The following is a 20,843-nucleotide window of genomic DNA, read 5'->3' as shown; positions in this document are numbered from 1 at the left end:
ACAACATGTATAAGCAGCTGGCAAGTGATTATTGGTACAGTTTAGAAGGCAACACATAAACAAAAGTTTGCTTTCTTTTTTTTTAATAGAATTTCTGATAGGAAAGAAGTAGAAGCTCTGAGAAGAAAAAGTTTTTTTGAACATACTTTCTTAATGTCATCTTCAGAAGCCTTTTTAAACTCATTTTCAAAAGGACTTGCTAATTCATTGAATAAGCCCACTTCTTCACAGTTCTTCAAGAATCGAGTTGGTGTTGGTGTCTGATCTGAAATGAAGCGTAGAAAAGCAAAAAAAAAAATTGTGTCTTTCTTCTACTATCCCATTTAAAGAATAATAATTACTGATTCGTTCTTATAATTTCACCATAGTATGTGAAAAATATTCCATATTTTAAAATTGAAGAGACAAGTAATATCAACAAATAATTAAAAATGCAATTTAATCTAGTTACAGATCCTGTTAGGCACAGCCTTTATTAGTGTGTGTTCTTACTGGATGCTTATTATATAATCAATTATTAAGGTATCGATAATTGAAAAATATTTAAAATATGTAATTATATAAGATCCAAATAAAAGTTACTTATGGATAATAATACTGGCTTCAAATCCTGACAAAAGCTAATTATGTATGAAAATATTGCCTAAGCACAGATTGCAGAGAACGATAGAGAAGAAACTGTTTCATACGCTCTTAACATAAGTCTACGCATTATGTACAGAAAACACATAAAACGTACCCCCACTCCAGCAGAAAAGTGAATAAACTAGTTAAAAGTTTATACTAACCAGCCACAATGACACTATCATTACGAGCCGGACCAAATTTCAGTGTCATCTCATGTTTATGTTTATGGACAGCCAAATGATCCTCATTGGTAAAACGCTGCAGCAGAAAGTTTCAAGAAACAGTTGTAGCTTCGAGTGTGAACAAAGTAAATGCAATTCTACAGAAAGTTCTTACAGCATGTAAACCAGCATTACTACATTAACAGACAACACTCTTGGGCAGATATATCTTGTTCCTTGGTCAACAGTACCAAGCAGAAATATTATAAAATGCAAGTGATGTTCACAGCAACTAAACAGTAATGATATGAGGGAAATGGAAGTTATCAGCACCTGCACTCATCAATAGCCCAAGATTGACATTTCAGAGTGCTGCAGACTTCATCAACTGTTAGCAAAGAGCCATTTACTATACTAATGGATCTTGACAATATTTAGTAAGCGATTACCACTATTTGATTTCTGTATTGTGTGTATTATCACAATAACGAGAAGTGATATGTAATCACAAACACAGACTTCGCTGTATCTAATAGCATAAAAAAAAAGTATACTCCTGCCTCTGACCATTTACGATGCAAAATAAGAGGCAGATAGAATTGGAAACACTAGAACAATGCCAGACAACTGAAAAGCTGTGAATGAACTAAACTTATCAGCATTTAAAAAAAATCTCTCAAGTTTTCAGGAGTATGCCAGTTTTGTGCATACTTTCCCCCAAATTTGGGGTATATTCTATAAGAAAAGCAATAAACAGACAAACCAGGTGCTATAAAAGAGGTATTTTTTCTATTACTAACTTGAAATTTGCTATGCATCTATAATCATGGGTAAAGTTAGTGTTCCAATCGAGATAATGATTGAGAAAATGTTTCCCAAGATACACGTTTCCTAGAAAGAACACATTTTACAAAATATTCAGATTCTTACTTTTCTTTCTGAACATTTGAGTCCCAAATTATGTTTCTGATTATTCTTCAATAATTCAAGTCACTCCATATATATCTTGTAACAGATACACACCAAGTGTCATCTCTCAGAAAACAATACAGAAAGCTTAGTTGACCTCAGAGTACAGTCATCCAGAATATTTCTGTGAGAAAGGACATGTATGTGTGGAGCTGAGAGGGAAATTAAAAATGCAAGATCACTGAAAGGAAGGGTGATAAAGGCCAAGCACTTTTTTTTGTTAGAACTCTCTTGTCAAGGGTTCCACATGCCTAGCGCTCCATAGCTCCTGTGTCTTATCTCCAGATAGAGCATAAGCCAGAAACCTGGGTGTTCTATCACACTAAGAGACTTAAGTACATCTTTCTGTCCCCATTACGTGATGGACAGGCTCCTTCAGAGGGAACAGGATCTCCAGATCCCAACTCCCTCTCTCTCTTCTACAGTGTGAGGCGGCACCTGGAGAAATCTTGCCCATTTTCAGGGACATGAACATCTCTCTTCTCCTTCACTGGAATCATGAATTGCTGTAGCCCCATGATGTGTCTCTTCTACAATATCTAGTTGCCAAAACACTTCTGACAGAGCTTACACTGAAGTGAGATTCAAATAGGATGGGGACAAACATGTTGCTTAGGAGAAGACAGTCCTCTTCTGTTACTTTTGATGTCTCTGAATGTATTAGACATAATAAGAAATCTTAAGTCTTTTTCCACTTGAAATACCAAAGGCTCCATTAATATAGCATTAATGCTGTCATTCATCATAAAAACTAATTTTTCAGAATGAAAATGAAAATACTTTGAACTCAAAGTCGAAATAAATCCAAGTGCATCAATATAATTAAAAAATTCAGCTTGTTTAAGAAGTTAATTCTATATAAAGGATGCAGGGATGTCTACCTCATGCAGCAGATAATGCAAATTCATTTATTTTCAGGTTACTAAAATGATGTGTTAAGACAGCTTCCTTTTAAGCAATCATCTGCTAAAGTACTCAATAATAATTCTACTTTTCTGTTCACATTCAGCTTTGCACTGACCAATGCTATTTAATAGAATACATTAATTACAATAGGAACTGAAATACACTTTTTGGCATGCATAGTGTTAGCATCTTCATACCTACACACAAAAATGTACATAAATAAAAATTATGCCAGTAAATATTTGCAGCCACCATAGTTGTGAAGATTAGTGACAGGCAAGGTTCATAATGGGCTCACCACTAACATTGAAATAATCTGAAAAATACAGGTTACCCGATACAAATTAAGGTGTTTGTTTATTTTTTGAATGAAAGCAAATAAAGCAGGGCTAACAAATGAAAGTGTTTTCAGCTTAGAAAAGCTAATTTAATTAGAATCCTCCTTCCATAAACAGCATTTTCTGAACAAACACTCAAAACACTAGAAATTCTTGCTATCTCCTGCTTTTCAGGAAAACATAAATACTTCCTACCAATCATCACAAATCCGCTTTTCTTTGATCCCTAGAGACACTTCTCACTGTTTTACTTTGATTTGATCGATGTTACCAACTTCAAGTCAGACCATTACCTGGCCACATCCAGGGGCAGTGCATAAAAAGGGTTTGTCATCACTCATATTCCACAGGTCGTTGTGCTACCTAGATTAAAGTGAGAATGCAACATATTTTACAAATATTGCAACAATTTATCAATACATCAACATCCACAGGATATTTTAATATTGCACGGGCAAGAATTTCTGCATTCTGGCTGCACTAAGAATCTAAATATCCGGGATTCCAGTAGAGTCTGGATTCCAAGCTCTGACAGGAGGGTACACAAAACCCAATAGAAAGAGTAGGTTTTAAACATATATCTCGATTGGAAAGGCAAGTATTTGTACAAAAAAACCCAACTAAGTGCAAAAGGCACCTGAAAACACAGTAAGACAGCTTGTTACTGAAATAAAAATACATTGTAATAATGATGCAAATCCCAGCATTAGTCCAGGATACAGCGCCAACAGATGAGGGAAAGGTGGTCAATTACTCAGTCTTTTCATAATCTTTAAAGCTCATCTTTAAAGATAAGTTAGCAGATAGCCCTTTATGTAAACTGTTACAAATTTAACTTCAAAACCCCATACTTAAGTAACATTTCAGCTATACAACTAAACTATCAACAGGCTAAAAAATTTTTTAAGAAATAAGTAATGGATATTAATTATATTTTGTGATGTTTTGCACACTCACCACACATACTAATACACATACCTGCCAGATTTCACATATAAACCTGTTTCATAGGGCGAGCTATCATATCCTCCTTTTCATGGCAATGAGCTGTAATTGAAAGAAGATATAAATTACTATTCACGTTAAACATGCAATAATACATGACTTTTTAAAGATAAATGATATAATGCCCACTATTCACCCATGAAACACAACAGTTTGTCAAAGAAACTGTTTACTTCAATACATCCTCTATTTAGTTATGCCTCCTTTCAGACAGAAAGAGATGCTGTTAATCTTCCATCCCGCAAGCACAGAACAAACATCGCAAGGCAGCATCACTCTGCTTCAGGAAGAGAAAGACGGACATAGACGGGATTGAGCCAACCTGTGCTGGATCACGCATAAAACTAGTATGTGGATGGTGTGACATCAGTGACAAAAAATAAAGTTCTGGTACAATGAACATATAAAAATCAAGATATTGTTTTCACATCACTCAACCCAATAGTGATGAGTAACTAATCTCAACACTAAAGTTACATCATTTTAAGGCCAAGTAACAGGGTGGGTGGGGAATGAATGTACAAAAATTAGCTAATTAGCCAGGAGATGACAAGCACTCTCAACCCATCTGTGGCTTTACCCTGGAGAAAATACATTCATCTTTAAATATGAGTATTTGTATGGAGGTCTAACAATGTTTTAGTTCTGAACACTGCTTAGCTTGATGAAGCAAATAAAGATGAATAAAGATGTCTTTATGATTTAAGACCATAAGTAAAATAAATCCATCTCTCCCCCAACAGGCTCATCATGAAAAGTTGCAAGGCTTCTGAAACTGTCTAACCATCCTAAGAATGTTCACTTCTGGTACACCATGTAGTGCTAGACACATGGCAGATCAAGTAAGTGTAAGCAAATCATTTAAGACTTAATACCTCAGAGATCTTTAGAGAACATGTCACCTGATCCTTTTGCCTGTGCCTGTACTGTACAAAACTACTGCACAGGCTTTTTGGATATTACTTCAAGGAGGAGGAGATCCCAGTGTCCTTGGTCATGAGCATCAAATAGCAAAGAAGGAAAACATGGAGTGGAGGAGATTCCCAAGTGTCACTTCTAAATATATACATTCAACAGGATGAGGATACTGAGCTGAGATCACAAGCCAAGAAGAGATGAATGGCTGCCAGAAACTTTAGAGTCTTTGGCACTGACAACTCAGGGAAACATTTATGTCCCAAAGAAAGGATGCCAAAGCAAAGATTGTTCTGCTGTTCTTTGCAAAAAGTTCATAACCTGTCTCAAGTTTCTGAAGGGATGAAATATTTCTTGAACTTGGTACTGTCACCAATAAAGAGTATTAAAAGGTTACGGGTATGTTTGAATACTCAGGGTAAAAAATAAGGCTCTTATCAATGTAGCCTTAGGATGACATCCTTATATTATCTGGAACTTCAACAGACACTTAAAAGTTACTCCATGAGCTTATTATCTTTGTTCAGCTATGCAACAGCCAGAGTTGTTGTTGGTTTTTTTTTTTTTTTTTTAAATGCGGGTTCAAAACTAATAGAATCAGTCTCCTCTAGACCTCTAAAGGAATTTGCTTTCTTAAATCTTGATCATGGGGCACCATACAGTCATACATGGCTATAATACGCACATATGGATATATATTATGAACAGAAGAGTTATATCTGTATCAGAAATGTCTGAAGGTGGAAGAAACAATTTTGGGGATTTTTATCCAAAGGATGAAGATTTTGATTAACAAAAGTGCATGTAGGGCATTTTTTCCACTCTGTTACTACAGCTTGTTGAAAGTCTTTGAAAAGTGCATAGTATCAGCCACAAAATCTATTCCATCTACACTGTTAGCATTCTTCTCAGGTCATAAGCTGTAAAGATCAATTTTTCAAGTCTGCTCATTTTCTCCTTTAAAGGAATATTCCCAAAACACAAATTTGCATATGAAGTCATTATCTGGTTCCATGTTTTGGTTTGTGAAGCCTGTGAATTTTTAATGCCTGATTTATAAGCCAAAAATGAATACTTGTGAAAAAGAAAAAAATGTTGTCCTTCTGGCAAATTTACTGGAAAAACATTGGAGATAAATTCATTTCCTGATCTTTGTAATATTATTTGACTGCAGGCCACAAGGAATTTTGTGAGGTAATGCCTTGTAAAGGGATTCCAGCTAACATCTGAAGAAAAAAAAGATATCTTGAAGCACTGAAATTTTTGCACTTAAAAGCAGTTCACTCATGCATTCCAGCAAGACCTCAGGCATTATAAATCTAAACTGAAAGTAGATCTGACAGAATGGGAAACAAAGGGCTTACACTGGTTAATGTAGCCAAACTGGTAAAGACGGTATTTACCTATTACAAAGACAAATGCAAAGTTTGCACCTCAAATGAAGTAACAGTGCAGGCTGAGGGCCAAGTGGCTGTCACGCAGCTTTACGGCAGAACCTGTAACTCCTGCTGGACAACAAACTGAACATAATTCAGCACCATGTCGCTTGCAGCACTGAAATCTGCAGCCTCCTGGGCAGAATTAGGGAGATCACAGCAAACAGATGAAGGGAAGTGTTTATTCTCCTTCATCTGGCACTCATGAGGCTACACCTGGACAGCTGTGTCCAGTTTTGAGCCCCTCAAGACAGACGACAAACTGAAGAAAAACCAGCAGAGGCCCCAGAAAAACAGTTAGGAGGCTGGACTATTACATACAAGAGGAATATCAGGAAGCGAAGTTTGTTCAGCATGGAGAAGGAAGGGTAAGGAAGGATCTACTTGCCATCTTACACTACCTAATGTATTGTTATAGAGAAGACGGATCCAGACTCTGGATAGTGTACAACAAAACGATGAGATGCAACATTCACAAGCCACACCTGAAAATTTATAAGCAAGTATAAAGGGAGCAGAAAAAAAATAATAATAAAGAAAAAAAAAAACCCACACAGTGAGGGCAGCTGAACACTGGAACAGGTTGCCTGGTGGGGCTATGAATCTCCATCCTTGGAGATATTCAGAATTTGAGTGGATGAAATTCTGAGCAATCCAAGATAAATCTGAAATTTGAAGTATACCATAAAGGCATCATAGCTAGAAATAGAAGTGGACAATGGCAAAAGACAATCCAAGCTTGGTTAATGTCCTGACAGCTTTAGAAGACATGGTTAGCTTTACAGCCCAACAACTGAAACTGTTGCTGACAGAGAAAACAAACAAACAAACCCCATCCTTTGCCTCCTCTTTTCCTTCTGGATTTTTTGTTGCTTGACAGGAATAACAAGACTAAGACACAGAAGGTAAATTTATAGAAAATAAGTTTGTGATTGCCACTCTCATTTCAAAAGACTACTGGAGATTGACTGCTTTAAGAGAGAATATCACAGTAGGAAAGAAGAACTTAGAAAATACTCTTCCCCTGAAAAATCAAAATAGCAATTTAAAATGCCACCTTGACAAAAATGTTACTCACCTGACCAAATGAGAAATAAACTGTGTAAACTGCTAATCACATTGCTAGAGATGAATACAGCCACCTTGGATTGTTATCCATGCAACGGAAACACTTTGTCTCACAGAAAAAAGATGGTTCCTGAAGCAGTTCACCCTGAATATGGAACTCCACTCTTCAGATAAACTGAACAGTTCAGTGAAATGATTTTCACTATAGTCCGCTGAACTGCAGCTTCCTTCTGTAAGCCCTCTAACCCTAAATTCCTTTCAGTAGCATAAAGAAACCCATACGTAGAATACTTTTGAGTTACACTGAGAAAGGGGACCAGAACTCAACACGGGAAAGCCATCAAATGATCTCAGCAGCATAATCAACTCTGGTACTTAAATCAGAAAGTAATCTCACTTTTTGGGTGTTTGCTCCCTACTTCGAATACAAAGGTAAAATACTTCCCATCACTCCTATTTAAAATGTCATAAGCCTCTTTTATCACTTTTGGAAAGCAAACAGTACAGTAAAATATATAAATAAGTACCTATGTATGTCTAATATATATATAATACAGAGAAATAAAAACAAGTTTGCAAGCAATTTACTAATATTTAGGACAGTGTTATTATTTAAAAAATAAAGATGTTTCTATAAAACATCACTCTGTTCGTCTAAATGTGCTATAAAAATAGCTTCAACAATTACTTGTATATTTTAATAAGATTTTAGTTAAACATCTTAGGTATACTTTCTGGAAACTATGACTACATACTCTGAGGGTTGCTTCTAAAATACCTTCCTATAGATGATTTGTAAAAGAACAGAATCATACACTGACTTAAGCAATGTCTTGTTGGCTTATTTTACTGGTAAAGGTTCTTCTGTTTTCTCAATTCCCTAAGTACAAGAGCATGGAAAACAAAACTGACATGTCATTTCAAATATTTTTCTATTAAACATTTAAGTAGCTGTTTAAAATGTATACATATTGATAATCCTTGCAAAAACCTCTCCAAATTTGCTGAGGAGAAGAAAAAAAAAAAAAAAAATCATTCTTTACACATACCCAGTTAATAGAGGACAATCTGACAGTCTGACAGCTACAGTAGTAGCCCATTTATCCACTACTGCTTACATGTGATGCAAACCCAAGTTTTGCAGCTAGACTGACCACTCACATGTGGCTCCAACTCAAGAAACATCTCTATATTCTGGTTTGAAAAAAATGAGGAAGTTGGACAAAAACTGTATTAGGCCATTGAAACAAATCAGAATTATAGTAGTCCATCAGCACCCTGGCATCTGTACTTTACAAAATGATGTATTTTCCAACGGATGTTTGCATTTCCTCAAGACCGATCATGTCTATTCAACATTTCCTTTTATTCTTTACACTTGATCTGGGATTGTGCCTCTTTTTACTGCAAGATACCATATACAGAATTATTAACTCTTCATAAATTTTTCTGTAGATCTCATCATAGTGTGTAACTGCTTTAGGTAGCATAAGTTTTTAAAGGTTTTACTTAAAAAGTTTCATTTTTACAACAGGAAACTGAAACATAAAAAGGAAAGGTCAAGATTTAAACACTACAAAATTAAGAGAGATGGCTTTCTCGTGCAACCAAATGAATCAACTCAAATCAAAATGAACAGGCCACCTTTTATATTTTCAATACTTGCATACGGCATTGCACAGTATAAATTTTAATCACCTCCCACATTTGAGCCTATCTTTATTTCCACAGTTTTCTATAGAAGCAGAGTTCCAAGTTTTGTGTTCAGTAAAAATCAGAAGTTAGTATATAGAATACACCATTTGATAAGAAGTAACATAAATTTAAAAAAAAAAAAAAAATTGTATTTTATAGGAGAAAAAAAAAAGGCTCCACTTACCTGGAATGCCTGGAACAGCTACTTTTTCAGTCTCCTATAAAGCAAAAGAAGAAAGGTGAAACAAAAGTGGTGTAATGAACACTTGATCATTAAAGTCCACTTTCAAAAGTGTTTTGACTGACTGCATTTGTGTAATGCCATAGAATTTAGCATTCCTAAAAAATAAAACTGAACTATTAAGAGAATGGAGGAGAAAATGTTGGAATCATAAAAATGGTCCTCCTCATAAAGAAAGTGGGATCACGAGAAAGTAGCTCAGTAAATTCGGCAAAAAAAACTATAAGTCATAGTCCAGAATATTTAAAGGTTGTAAGCCTCAAAACCGGCTAACAGGAAAATGTGAACTCCTTCCTTCTTCACACTTCACTGCTTAATAGAGCGCACTATTTCCTAGAAGACACATGATCTGTTTCAGAGAGTTCTAAGGAAGAATAAGGAAAAATGTAATGCCTGCACCACAATGCAGAGGTTTTTTTCTTTAAAAAAGTCAAACCTTGGGCACTATTTTATGATGTTATCAATTAACTGCTTGTAGCTGACCTCTAAAGTTAATTCCATATCTTCATTGGTTTGTCTAAGATTATATAAGTAAGGGGGAGAGCATCTGGACAAGAAGAAAAAGATGCAAGAAGTAAGGATTGGCTTAGCAAGTTCAAGTAAGAACAAGAAAGCCAGCTGGACAGATATTCACACGTACGGAAACAAGGCAATTACGTCACTTCAGCTTTGCTGAAGGAGGAGGCTTTTTCCACTTGAAGGTACATTTCAGGTAAATGGAGATCACTAATGGAACAAAGTAACGTCCTTAGCCCTAACACTTCGTGTTAGTGGAATACAGCAGCTCTTAAGTCAACCCCCTGGCTTAAGGATTTTTCAGAGGCATCTTGATCTTTCTTTGACTTACTGGAAATTCATGCTGTGTGAATACAGCTCTTGTAGATAACTGAAAGGCCAATGAACCTCAGAGGAGAAATATGCAGGGGTCAATATTCCACTGATCTTTTCACAATTTTCTTAAAGAGATTATAGGACTCACCTTCCCCAGCTCATTTATCTAGGTTTGAAAGTCTTAATATTGCCCATCAACCTAACAAACATTAGAAATGCAGTCTCCTTTTGCTACACTACTTTCAACAAATTAAAAAGAAAAGCTTAACAAAGTTACTTCATTTTTACATTTTTTCATATTGCCTCCCTGAAGTATAAAATTGAATTCAATAATTAAGAATTTAATTTAAAAAAAATCTTTAAATGTATCATATATGTCCCACAACAGGACATACACGTTCATTAAAACAGTATGATCTTTTTTCTTTCCTGTAAGCTATAATATAAATGACCATTGTCATTTACCTAGAACGAGAAACATACTGTCTTGCTTGGAACAGCTTCCTAAAGAGAAGCTCCTGTCCAGACTGGAGCTAAAGGAAAAGTTCCCAGGCTGAACTGAAACTGACACAGAACGAAGTTGGAAACAATGTAGCATAAACCTGGAAAAAAATATTTACTGAATAATTATTAAATATTGACCTATATTTCCATCAGTAACTATGTCCAATGCCTCTTTAGACTGCACATTGATTTGAAGCAAATGCAGTTAAGTTATGCAGGAGCTACTCATTATTCCAAAAAATAAGTTAATAATACTGAATCATGTTTGCTACCTTAAAAATAGTTAATGCGTTATTTTTATACAGAAATTCAAGATTATGTTAGGAAACCATTAAAAAGTCGAGATTATAAATAACATATAAACTTTTACAGTTAGTAAAGCTTCTCAGAGACATAAATGTAAGTTTAAACTAATTAACAGTGGAAGGAAAAAAAAAGCTGATGACAGAAAAGGAATTTTAGGCAATATATACACCTAAAAATTAATTAAACAAGATTCAAAAGAATGCCATATTTCAGACTGCTCAACACTTTGTCACACAGAGAAGTAGCATGCAAATCAAAATTATTTATAAGAATTATGTGTGATCAACTTTTAACACCTAAAAGCACCTCATATTAGATGCTGCATAATCTAGAAGTTTCTGGAAAAAGACATACCAAACTCGTTCATATTTCTAGAATTCAAATCAGGATAGAAATATGAACTACACTGCAAAGACCAAAGGCTCAACTAGTTGATTAAGTATTACCATGCAATATCAGTAATAAAACAAACTCATATTGGATTTTTTTTAAAAAGCTGCTTCACTCCATGTGCACATTAAAGTTTTTAAACTATTATTTCACTTTTTTTTCCTAATGCATTATATAACAAGCAGTCCCTGACGAAGTTATTGTTTTGGTTTTTAGCAAGACAACTTTCCAATTTTGATTCTGGAATGCAGAATTATAAACACTAAAAGAATTCAAGGGAATGCCTAACTCAACTATAGTTTGTCATTCTGAAATTATGTCTGCAACTGGATGTCCATCAATAGACACTAACTTATGTTTCAGTGGAAGGTTGAAGAAATCATGTCTAGACACTTATGGAAGGCTAGGACCACAAGGAAAAGTCCTCCTCATCCTATCAGCTAGTGCTGAATTCAGCATCTAACAAAGACCTAGGAGAATTATGACCTTAACGTCAGGAAGTTGCTTTTAATAACTCTATCTAGCTTTACACTCAGTAAGAGCTTCAGACACGGCATTCACTGCCATGGGTAGAATATGACAAGAAGAAAACAAAAATATTTTAAAAGGTGGAAAAGAAAATAGACTTTGGCCATATTCTGGGTCACTATTTGGAAAGTAGCGGATGATTCAGAATATCCACTTTTATTTGAACTTCTCGTTCTAGTGCAAGGAAACAGGTGACAGTATCACTACTTGAAGATAAACATTTCTGGGATAAAGTAACTAACAATAAGCAAGTAAGTGACACAGAGTGCGAGGATGGGACATGGAAACATACTCGTGGATCCCATTTCAAGAACAGGGATGCGGAAAGACTGGAGAATAAATAAGACGGCAGAAGGAACATGGCAGCACACACATCTCCTCATTCCAAACATCAAGTTGCACTGTGTCATAAAACATTTATACCTAAAATATCACACAGCCATCACTGCTTGAGGGACTCTGATGTGATTTTCACATGAAAGCTTCGGAGACCTCTTGAGACCACTCAAGAGGCATAACGCACAGTAACAGGCAAGGCCAATAGGTCGGCTGGTGCAGAAGGCCCACGTCCATGGCCGGATCCCGGGCGGGCCGACACCTCCCTCCGGTGCAGAGAAGCTGTTCGTACCTTCCCCCTCACACCTCTGGGCAACCCCCGCACCGGCGCCGGGCACGGACCAAGACCTCCGTCCAGCGCAGAACATGGATGCAGGGAGAGGCCTCCTCGGAGCTGAGGCGGAAAGGCCGAGCCCGGCTGCCCCTTCCCCGGCCCTCCCCGCCGCCTGCCGCCCGCACGGGCCGGGCCCGGGGCAGGTACCGGCGATGCCCCGCGGGGCAGCCGGCGCCCGGACGCGGGAGCCGCGGCTCCCTCCACTCACCCACCCGCCTCCCCGCTCTGCTCCGTGGGGCGCCCGCAGGACCCCTACCTCCGGGCGGGGATCGGTCTCCGCGGCGCCGGCCGCCCCGCCTCGGCTCTAGGGGCGGCGGGAGCCGCAGGCCGCGGTGGGGGAGGGGGCTGCCGTGGAGAGGAGCGGCGGCGCCATGTTACTGCCTGCCGGGCATCCCCCGCCTACTGCCGAGCGGGGCCGCTCCCTCCCCTCCGCACCCGGTGCGTTCGCCCGCCCGGGCGCCGCCGCAGCGCGGAGGGCGGAGCCGCCGCCGGGCCGGGCCGGGCCGCGCTGCTGTTTACAAACTCACCCCGGGAGCGCGGGCCGGACCGCACATTAAAGGCCGGGTCCCCCACAGGCTTCCGTCACTTCTCGCGAGAGCTGCGCTGACATCTCCGCGGGCAGCGGGGAGGTGCGGGTCACGTGGCGGGGAGGGGCGGAGGACGGCGCGCGCCGCTGATTGGGCCATGTCGGCGGGGCGGCTGGGGAGGGCGTGGCCGGAAGCGCCCGGCGCCCGGGCGTGGCCGGGCGGGGCTGCGCCGGTGGCTGAACAGGTGCCGCTGGGTCCGCCCGCCCGAGCAGCGCTCACGTCTCGGAGACCCGTTAGTCGCTTTGAACTGTTGTCCGGTGCCCAGAGCGGTAAACCCCCACCTGCTCCTGCTCCTGCCCCATCACATCTGCCACCAGCACCAAACCGAACCGCGTCCCGTCCCGCGTGTCAGTGAATCTGCAGCGGGTGAGGATTCGTGCAGCCGCAGCGGGCAGGGAGCTCGGAGGACGAAGCACCCACCCGTTGCTGCCGGTTCTGCAGGAGGGCTGGCAGCAGGAACAGACTAACCCACCCCAGGGCTTTGCTCTGTGCCAGTGCTTGATCCGCTCGTCACATCAGTTCGGGAATAACCAGCCCTCAAAAGCCGGGTACCGGCTGCGTTCCTTTGGTTTCCCCATCTCCGTACCTACCACATCTCTGCAGATGGACCTGGATGCCTGCCTGAAGTCATACTTCACTGAACATTCACCCTATTTAACACTGAATCAAAAATGCTGCAGTGCTGTACAAGGAAGGGGAGCATCTTTACCTAAATTTAACTTGGAAGTAATTAGCATTTTGGATGAGTTAAAAAATATCAGAGTCATATATGGCAACACAGTTTAGCTAGTGTGTGCTCTGAATCACAGATGAAGTTTTAATGCTGTGTCTGTGTATAATTTTTCTTGCTCTGAGACTGACACGAGAGTAGGAAACTATGAATATAAAAACCAAACCACCACCAAAAAAACCCCAAAAAGCTTCTAAAAAAGAAGAAAATAAGTATTAACTACAGTAAATTACATTACATCTAAGTTTTCCTAAACTTGCAAAGTATGATATAGTATGTTTCACTTCTTGTAAATTGTTTGGGTGGGCACTGTACAGCACTTTTGCAAAGTTCTTCGAGAGAAGGTGGGATAAAAAACACTGCATAAAAGTACAGCTTACTTAGAGGTGGAATTATTCTTTACCATGAGCATCTTGTGAAGGGCTCAAACATAAGGGCAAAGAGAAGAGAGGAACAGAGATCTTACTTCCTCCTTCGCAGAGCAACTAAGAGCTGTATTGGAAACTATGATTTTTCAGCGGTTTAGATCTACCATCACACAGCAGAGTCAGTCTTGAACAGAGAGAGAACTGAAACTGCAAGTCCTTTGCCTTTCCTCAGCCTGAAACTGGCACGAAAAACATCAGGAGGGAAAGCAGCAGGATGGAAAGGATGAATCACTTTTACTTACCTGCAGCAGTAATTTAAGAACATAATTGGTAACATAAACATTTCTTTCATTATACATGAGTATGGTGGATCTACGGGAACAGCAGGCAGAGTAGTTATTCAGCAACAATGAAGATCTCTGCTCCAGCTGTCTCCCTCTTCAACACTGAAACATAAGCAGAGTCTTTGGGTCTGTAGTATCTAAAACATGAATCTTCCCAAGCTGACAGTGTCTAAGGTCAGCACGGTCCACATCAGAAAAACTGACAAACGTTTCAGGAAAGTGAAGCCTACAGTATCACCTTATGAAACTGTGTATCTGGTTTCTCTGACCTACGAAAAAGATTTCTGAATGTAAACTCTTATGCTGAAGGTCAAGCCCTTTTAGATAGCTTGCTGCAGCCTAACCACTGCAAATAATGATTAAGAAGAAAAAAAGTTTAATATTTTACACAACTATAGTTGTTTCTTTTGTGGACATTTTAGGAAAACTCAAGAGATTTTTTGGTAAGACCACTCAAACTGACTGAGCTGTTGAAGTGCTCAAGTAACCAGCGAGACAAAGCTGTTTTTCAAGAGCAGTGAAAATAAAGCAATAGTCAGTGTGTACTGTGATTATTCAGATGCGAAAATCTGCCCAGTGCTCATAAGCCCCTTATTGTCTATAAGGAGGATAATCTCCTGCATGAAGGCTTGTTGCCATGTTTTGAAAGACCTCGATTACTCTTTATCTGTAACACTGAAATATGATTCTTTCAAGATTGGCATAACCTAAGAGCAATTTTGCTTGGGTTTGGCCCATGTTCACCTGGTCTAAGAGTGTGTCAAAAGGTAATGAGCTTGAGGAGATGCTACTACTAAAATAGACACGCTTTACATCTATATACAGGGCTACCTGAGATGTCTGCTGCCTTTCAGACAATGCTGATTGTAGGGAAAAGCATGCATGTTTTCAGGGTGAACCACGTGGGAAAAGATGGGATGTAAATCCAGAAACCGTTACTCAAATCTGATTCAATGAGCTCATGGTGACTTGGACAGGTTTCTTATTGAGGTTAGGGAGCAGTAGCTTAGCCAGAACTTCCTCTACTCCAAACACACAATGGTAACCCAGCAAAACCATTTTATATGTAAACAAATTGCTAAGTATGATTAACTGAGATCGAGCTAGGTTTGACCAAGACAAGTTTTAAGATCCTTGCTTAGCCAAATCCCAGCAGTATGGAAAACTGAAGCTTGAATTAAGTCAGTTCACTAGGCTAGTCCACAATATTAGGAAAAATGGATTGCCACCTCAGATTTCTATGGTACTAAAAAAACCAGAGCAAAGTTCATCACCCACCAGAAGGATAGCAGTAGACAGATGAGCTTTAGCCGAGGATTCTAATTATCATTATCTGCCTTTCATCCAGGGCAAATGCACTGCATGTCAGCTCTGTAACAGAATTAGTTATGAGAATGGATAATGTTAAGTTCCTAAAACACTCTGGTGTAAGTACAGAACACACAGAAGATAGCTGCAATATGCTTTACCTCCTACCCTTCCCTCACCCCCCAAAAAGCCACTTCCACGCCTAATCACATAAAGCACAACTAATATAGTGCTAGAGATGAATATTTAAAGATGCTGCATATTCTACACTCCTAAACCTCACATATATAAAAGGGTTTACATGGAAACTTTTAATCCTTTTGATCAGATGACCGTTTTCTTCTAAGAACATACAGGGAAAGTAGCTTCTCATGCTAGGTCCAAGTTAGACTATACGGACACTAATTTAGTATTTGAATTCAGATGAAAACAAAGTTCTTACCTGCACCTTACGCTGATCTGATAGCCACTAGTCATTTCTCCATTTCCCTAGAAATAAGCAGCTTACAGCAGAGTTTCCTAGATTCAATTCAGTAATTACCCATTTAACAGCAAGATGACACAGCTTGTAACGTGCTTGCTCACCGTCTTCCAAAGTTCAGCTTGTATTTGTTGAATGATCAGATCTATTTAATATTCTGAATAAAGTTTGAGATGCCATCAACCTCCCCACCAGATTAGTATGTAGTAGCTCAGAGTACGTTTCTGTAAGTGTAGACAACATTGTAAATGTATTTAGATTGTTAAAAGACAGACACTGTGAGAAGCAAAGCTTGATACTGCAGATATTTTGTTATTAAAAATGCTTTGATCCTACTGCTCTTAGAAGAATTTGGGAGATAACAAAAGGCTGACTTTACAAAATTAGGAAGCTGCAAGTTCTCCCTTTTAATTAGGTGATGCCAAGGATGCAGTAACTAATTAAATGTATAGTATCAATGTACCACAATTAAATGCCTTGAACCAATCTAAAGCAGTAGTTAATTTCATTCTACCGGGACACTGCTCAGAACCAAGTGGAAAATTCTTTGATCTTTCCAAGATTTGCCATTGGAACAAATAAGTGACACTCCTATACATATTAATAAATAAAATGTTTGACTTGAAGTCATTGTTTGAAGGGTTCTATGTGGTATGTAATTACCAGGAGGAATGCATGGTGACTGAATGACAACATGCTGTCTTCCAGATATCCTAGTGAGAAAGACAATAAATGCAGGAAACGGGCTGACAGTTGAAGTTGTTATCTTTAATGAAATGACTTTGGAAATAGCATCAATTTCCATGACACCAACACTTTGGGAGTCCCATAAAATGCAGAGTTACATTCCAATGCCAATATTACAGGCAGATCTCCTTTCACATGGCAAATAGGATCAAGAAAGCAACCATCAGACAGAACAGACCCATAGCTTCAGACAGGGCGAATCCCAGGATAGCATATGAGAACAGCTGCTGCTTCAGAGAAGGATTTCTAAAAGAAAGCGAAGGTATAAGACCTTTTATCTTTACAATCAAGATGTTTTTCATACAGTTCAATGCATCTGACAGATTCAGAACCTCATACTTCCTTGCCATAGGTTCCACTACAGGAAAACCCAATAAATCCAAGCAGAAGTAATTTTTGGTAAGGATTTCACTGAAGACAAATGACTTGGCAATTAAGACTAGATTCAGGTTATGCAGACTGTACATGGCTTTTCCAAATGAAAACATTTTTTTTGTGATTACATTCATGTATGCTTTTGAATTTGACTTCTCTGCAACCTCCCCTGAAGGAACTATAAGCACTACACTTTATAAATCTATTTTGCATCTGTGACATTAGAACTATATTCCAAGGAAGTTCATATAAAACATTTTAAGTAGCTCTCAGACAAATACAGGAACTAAAACCACCTAGAGCAAAAAAAGAAATAACGAAGCAGTTCATTGCAAAAATGCAATGAATTATCCCTCCAAGTGTGTAGTAGAGAAAACAAACCCCTTCAACATAATACTATGAAGTAATGTTCTACAATCTGTTATTGGCATATTCATGCCAAATTCAAAAAAGGAGATGTTCATTTTGTACTGAAAACACTTAATGTTTCATCAAGTGGGAAACAGAACTTACTTGTCTTCAGTAGGGCTTAAAAATCTTTAAGAAATAAAACTTAATTGGTTGAAAGAGTAATGAAGAACATGAAACCTTCAATAAAGCTTTTCTATGCCTGTATCAGTTCTGCTCTTCCATGATACCAAGTGAACTATTCCTACTACAGGTATATTGTCAACTTATCAGGAAGAAGTTCATCCCTACTATAAAACCCCCACCCTCACCCCCTTCAGACTTCTAGAAGGAATGGTTACTCATTTGATAAAGTAATTACACATTCTGAGAAGCAAAGCTGAACATATTAGAAAAAATGAATTAAGCATCTGTTCCTAAATAACAATCCTGTCTGCTAAGTGTAAAGCATACAAACTCACATTACTTATTATCAGTTTTCATACAGTCTCTCTTTAGGACTTGTCCTCCCCTCTCAGGCGGGAAAAAATCCAGTCTTGATTTTTAATTCAGTTCAATGCTGAAACATTGGACTTCGGTGACTGAAACACTGACCAAGTCTAATGATCTCATTTCTTTCATGTCTCTTCTCCAGGTAGAGTGTACAAAGTTCTGAATTTAACAATACAGCCATCCTGATGAATATAATACAGTTCCATATGATGCAATTTAGCCATGTTTATAATTAATAGTAACTATCCTTACTACAGCTTAGCTTATCTGCAGGTGCTGTCTCAAGATACATCTGCATGCAATTCAAGAGTTTTATAAGAGAGAGATTGATTACCTGGCATAACCAATGATTAGACTACCGAAGACTGTTCCAATACCAGCACCAGAACCAGCCACACCTACTGTGGCAGCACCAGCACCAATAAATTTGGCAGCAGTGTCAATGTCCCTGCTGATAGCACTAGTCTGGAATTCTCTAAGTGCTAGTCGGGAGACAGTATTTTGGGCCCCATTAAGTGTTGAGTTGCCCTAAGAAAACAAAACATGAAAAAGCATTATATTCAGACACAGATCATTTTCTATGACCACCTTGATAGTGTTATTCTGCAGTTTTAAAAGCTGTGTTAGATCCAATGTCTAGCTCCTCCTCCAAGTCATGAGACTGTAACTAAGAGTTAAAAGTTTCAGAATGTTACCTGTTCCACCCAAAAGCAATCAACTTTAAATGTAAAAGACTTCTCAGGGGAAACAGCAAGGCAGCAATAAGTATTATTTGGAGTTTAACTTAAGTTTCACACTACAGATGTTTAAGTTAGTACAAGTGAACTCTAGGTTGAGGACATTTAGGCTCACCAGGTAATTTAGGAAGATACAGAATTTTGTTTATAAGGTACCTCTCCAGTCTTGACCTCTGGCCTAGACAACACAGATGCCGAAATTGGTCTGTACAAGACTCTTGATCCAGCACGGATCTGAAAGAGAAGGTAAAAAGCTATGACAAAAAAGAAACATTTGATCACAGCTGTTGCTGTACAATAATACGTAAGATTATAAGGCTGTTATCCAGTAAGCCATTTCTCTTACTTGAACGACAGCAATCTTTGCACAGCTGGATATACAATAAATGATACAGAAGCAAACACTGCGATGCAATTTGATAGCACTGTTTTCAGGAGACGTTACTGTGAATAACTACCTCATTCAATGAACCTGTACATGTGTTATACTGACAGAAAATGTAGCAAAATAGCAACAAAAAAGCCAGGTAGACCAGCAAGCAGTGATACACAATTTGGAATGAAAAAAGCCATCAAAACGAATTCCAAAGATGTTAAATGCACAGACATAACCTAGACTTCTAAATCTAGCAAGGCATAAATGAATGAATCCTCTTTCACAAGCGGCCTGCATGTGTCCTTGGGCTTCCAGCAGCCTAAGGTCATATCAGTTCTTGCACAAAGCTCTTCCACCAGGGGAAACCTGTGCCTGCACCATGTGAAACAATCCGTTCTGCAGGCTAGAGAGGACATTTTGAAGCAGGGCAGTCCTTCGTCTCTGCAAGGGCAAAATACCCCGGCCTTGCCTAGGACAAGCAACAGGCTGGAGTTTGACCTACAGCAAGGAGCTGAGCGCACCAGGCCTAAGGGCTTTCGCTGCACTGCCCTCCCCCTTCGCCGCTGCTGTGGGAAGGACCCTCGCCTTGGCAAAGGGCCCTGGCCCACAGCAAGGAGGCGGGAAGGAGAACGGGCCCTGCCGCAGCTCGCCGCCCCTCCTCGCCCTCCGCACTCGGGCAGGCAGCCTTCGTCACGGGCTCGTCCCGGAGCTGCGCTGCGGGGCTCGGAGGCCCGCCTGACCCCTGCCCAGCCGGGGCCCCCCGCCGCAGCCCGGGACGCGGCCGGCGAGGAGGCTCAGGCGCCCCCCGCGGGCCCGGGCACCCCCACTCACCAGGGAGGGCGAGGTGGCGAGCTTGGCGCAGGCGAACATCTTAGCGGGAGGCGTCCCGGGGGCCACAATCCGGTGTCTCTGCGGAGAGAGGGAGAGAGTGAGAGGGCGGCGTGCGGAGGCGGCGATGGGAGCGGATGGCGCGACGCCGCCACTCACCCGCTGCGGCTGCCGCACCTCAGAGCCGACGGGCTGGGGCAGCTCTGCGCAGGCGCGGCGGGGCCGGCTGCGAGCGCCCGGATGCAGCGCGGCGGAAGAGGGCGGCGCGCGGCGCCAAGGTCACTTTGTACCGACTCCATGGCAGCGGCGGGGGGCGCAGCCGCGGGGCGGGGAGCGCGGCGGGCGGGGGCGGCGCACTCGTGGCGGTCGGCGGAAGCGGGGTCACGAGCATGGCCGTTAGCGCCGTTAGCCAGGGCTGCGCACCACACATCAGACCCAGGCCGGCGGCGTCGCTGCCGCTGTGACCCGCGTT

General features: G+C 40.1%; 2 protein-coding genes across 5 annotated transcripts in view; both read right to left on the bottom strand.

Annotated features, from left to right (window-relative positions):
- ATF2 (activating transcription factor 2) overlaps positions 1–13,192 on the bottom strand; it is a 46,664-nt gene extending 33,472 nt beyond the window's left edge. For 2 of the 4 annotated variants that reach the window (XM_065637744.1, XM_065637742.1), the window contains exons 1-6: positions 13,118–13,192; positions 9,305–9,338; positions 3,980–4,048; positions 3,295–3,364; positions 789–885; positions 147–265 (exon numbers count right to left, since the gene is read on the bottom strand). In XM_065637744.1, the coding sequence (XP_065493816.1) occupies positions 147–265; positions 789–885; positions 3,295–3,342 (264 nt within the window). In that variant the 5' untranslated portion in view covers positions 3,343–3,364; positions 3,980–4,048; positions 9,305–9,338; positions 13,118–13,192. Of the gene's footprint in view, positions 1–146; positions 266–788; positions 886–1,718; positions 1,769–3,294; positions 3,365–3,979; positions 4,049–9,304; positions 9,339–12,846; positions 13,030–13,117 lie in introns of those variants that run through there. The other 2 variants (XM_065637743.1, XM_065637745.1) reach the window with 2 other exon arrangements.
- Positions 13,193–17,155: 3,963 nt separating this feature from the next.
- On the bottom strand, positions 17,156–20,613 carry ATP5MC3 (ATP synthase membrane subunit c locus 3). Its single transcript, XM_065637763.1, has 5 exons — positions 20,531–20,613; positions 20,375–20,452; positions 19,324–19,401; positions 18,765–18,958; positions 17,156–17,401 (listed from the first exon to the last, which is right to left on the bottom strand). Exons 2-5 carry the CDS (start codon positions 20,411–20,413, stop codon positions 17,287–17,289), a joined length of 426 nt encoding a protein of 141 aa, XP_065493835.1. The 5' UTR covers positions 20,414–20,452; positions 20,531–20,613; the 3' UTR covers positions 17,156–17,286.
- Positions 20,614–20,843: the final 230 nt, after the last annotated feature.

The sequence above is a fragment of the Caloenas nicobarica genome, chromosome 6 (assembly GCF_036013445.1).
Source record: "Caloenas nicobarica isolate bCalNic1 chromosome 6, bCalNic1.hap1, whole genome shotgun sequence".
NCBI classification, from domain to species: Eukaryota; Metazoa; Chordata; class Aves; order Columbiformes; family Columbidae; genus Caloenas; species Caloenas nicobarica.
The sequence above is the reverse complement of the archived record's forward strand: the minus strand, read 5'-3'. Positions and strand labels throughout refer to the sequence as shown.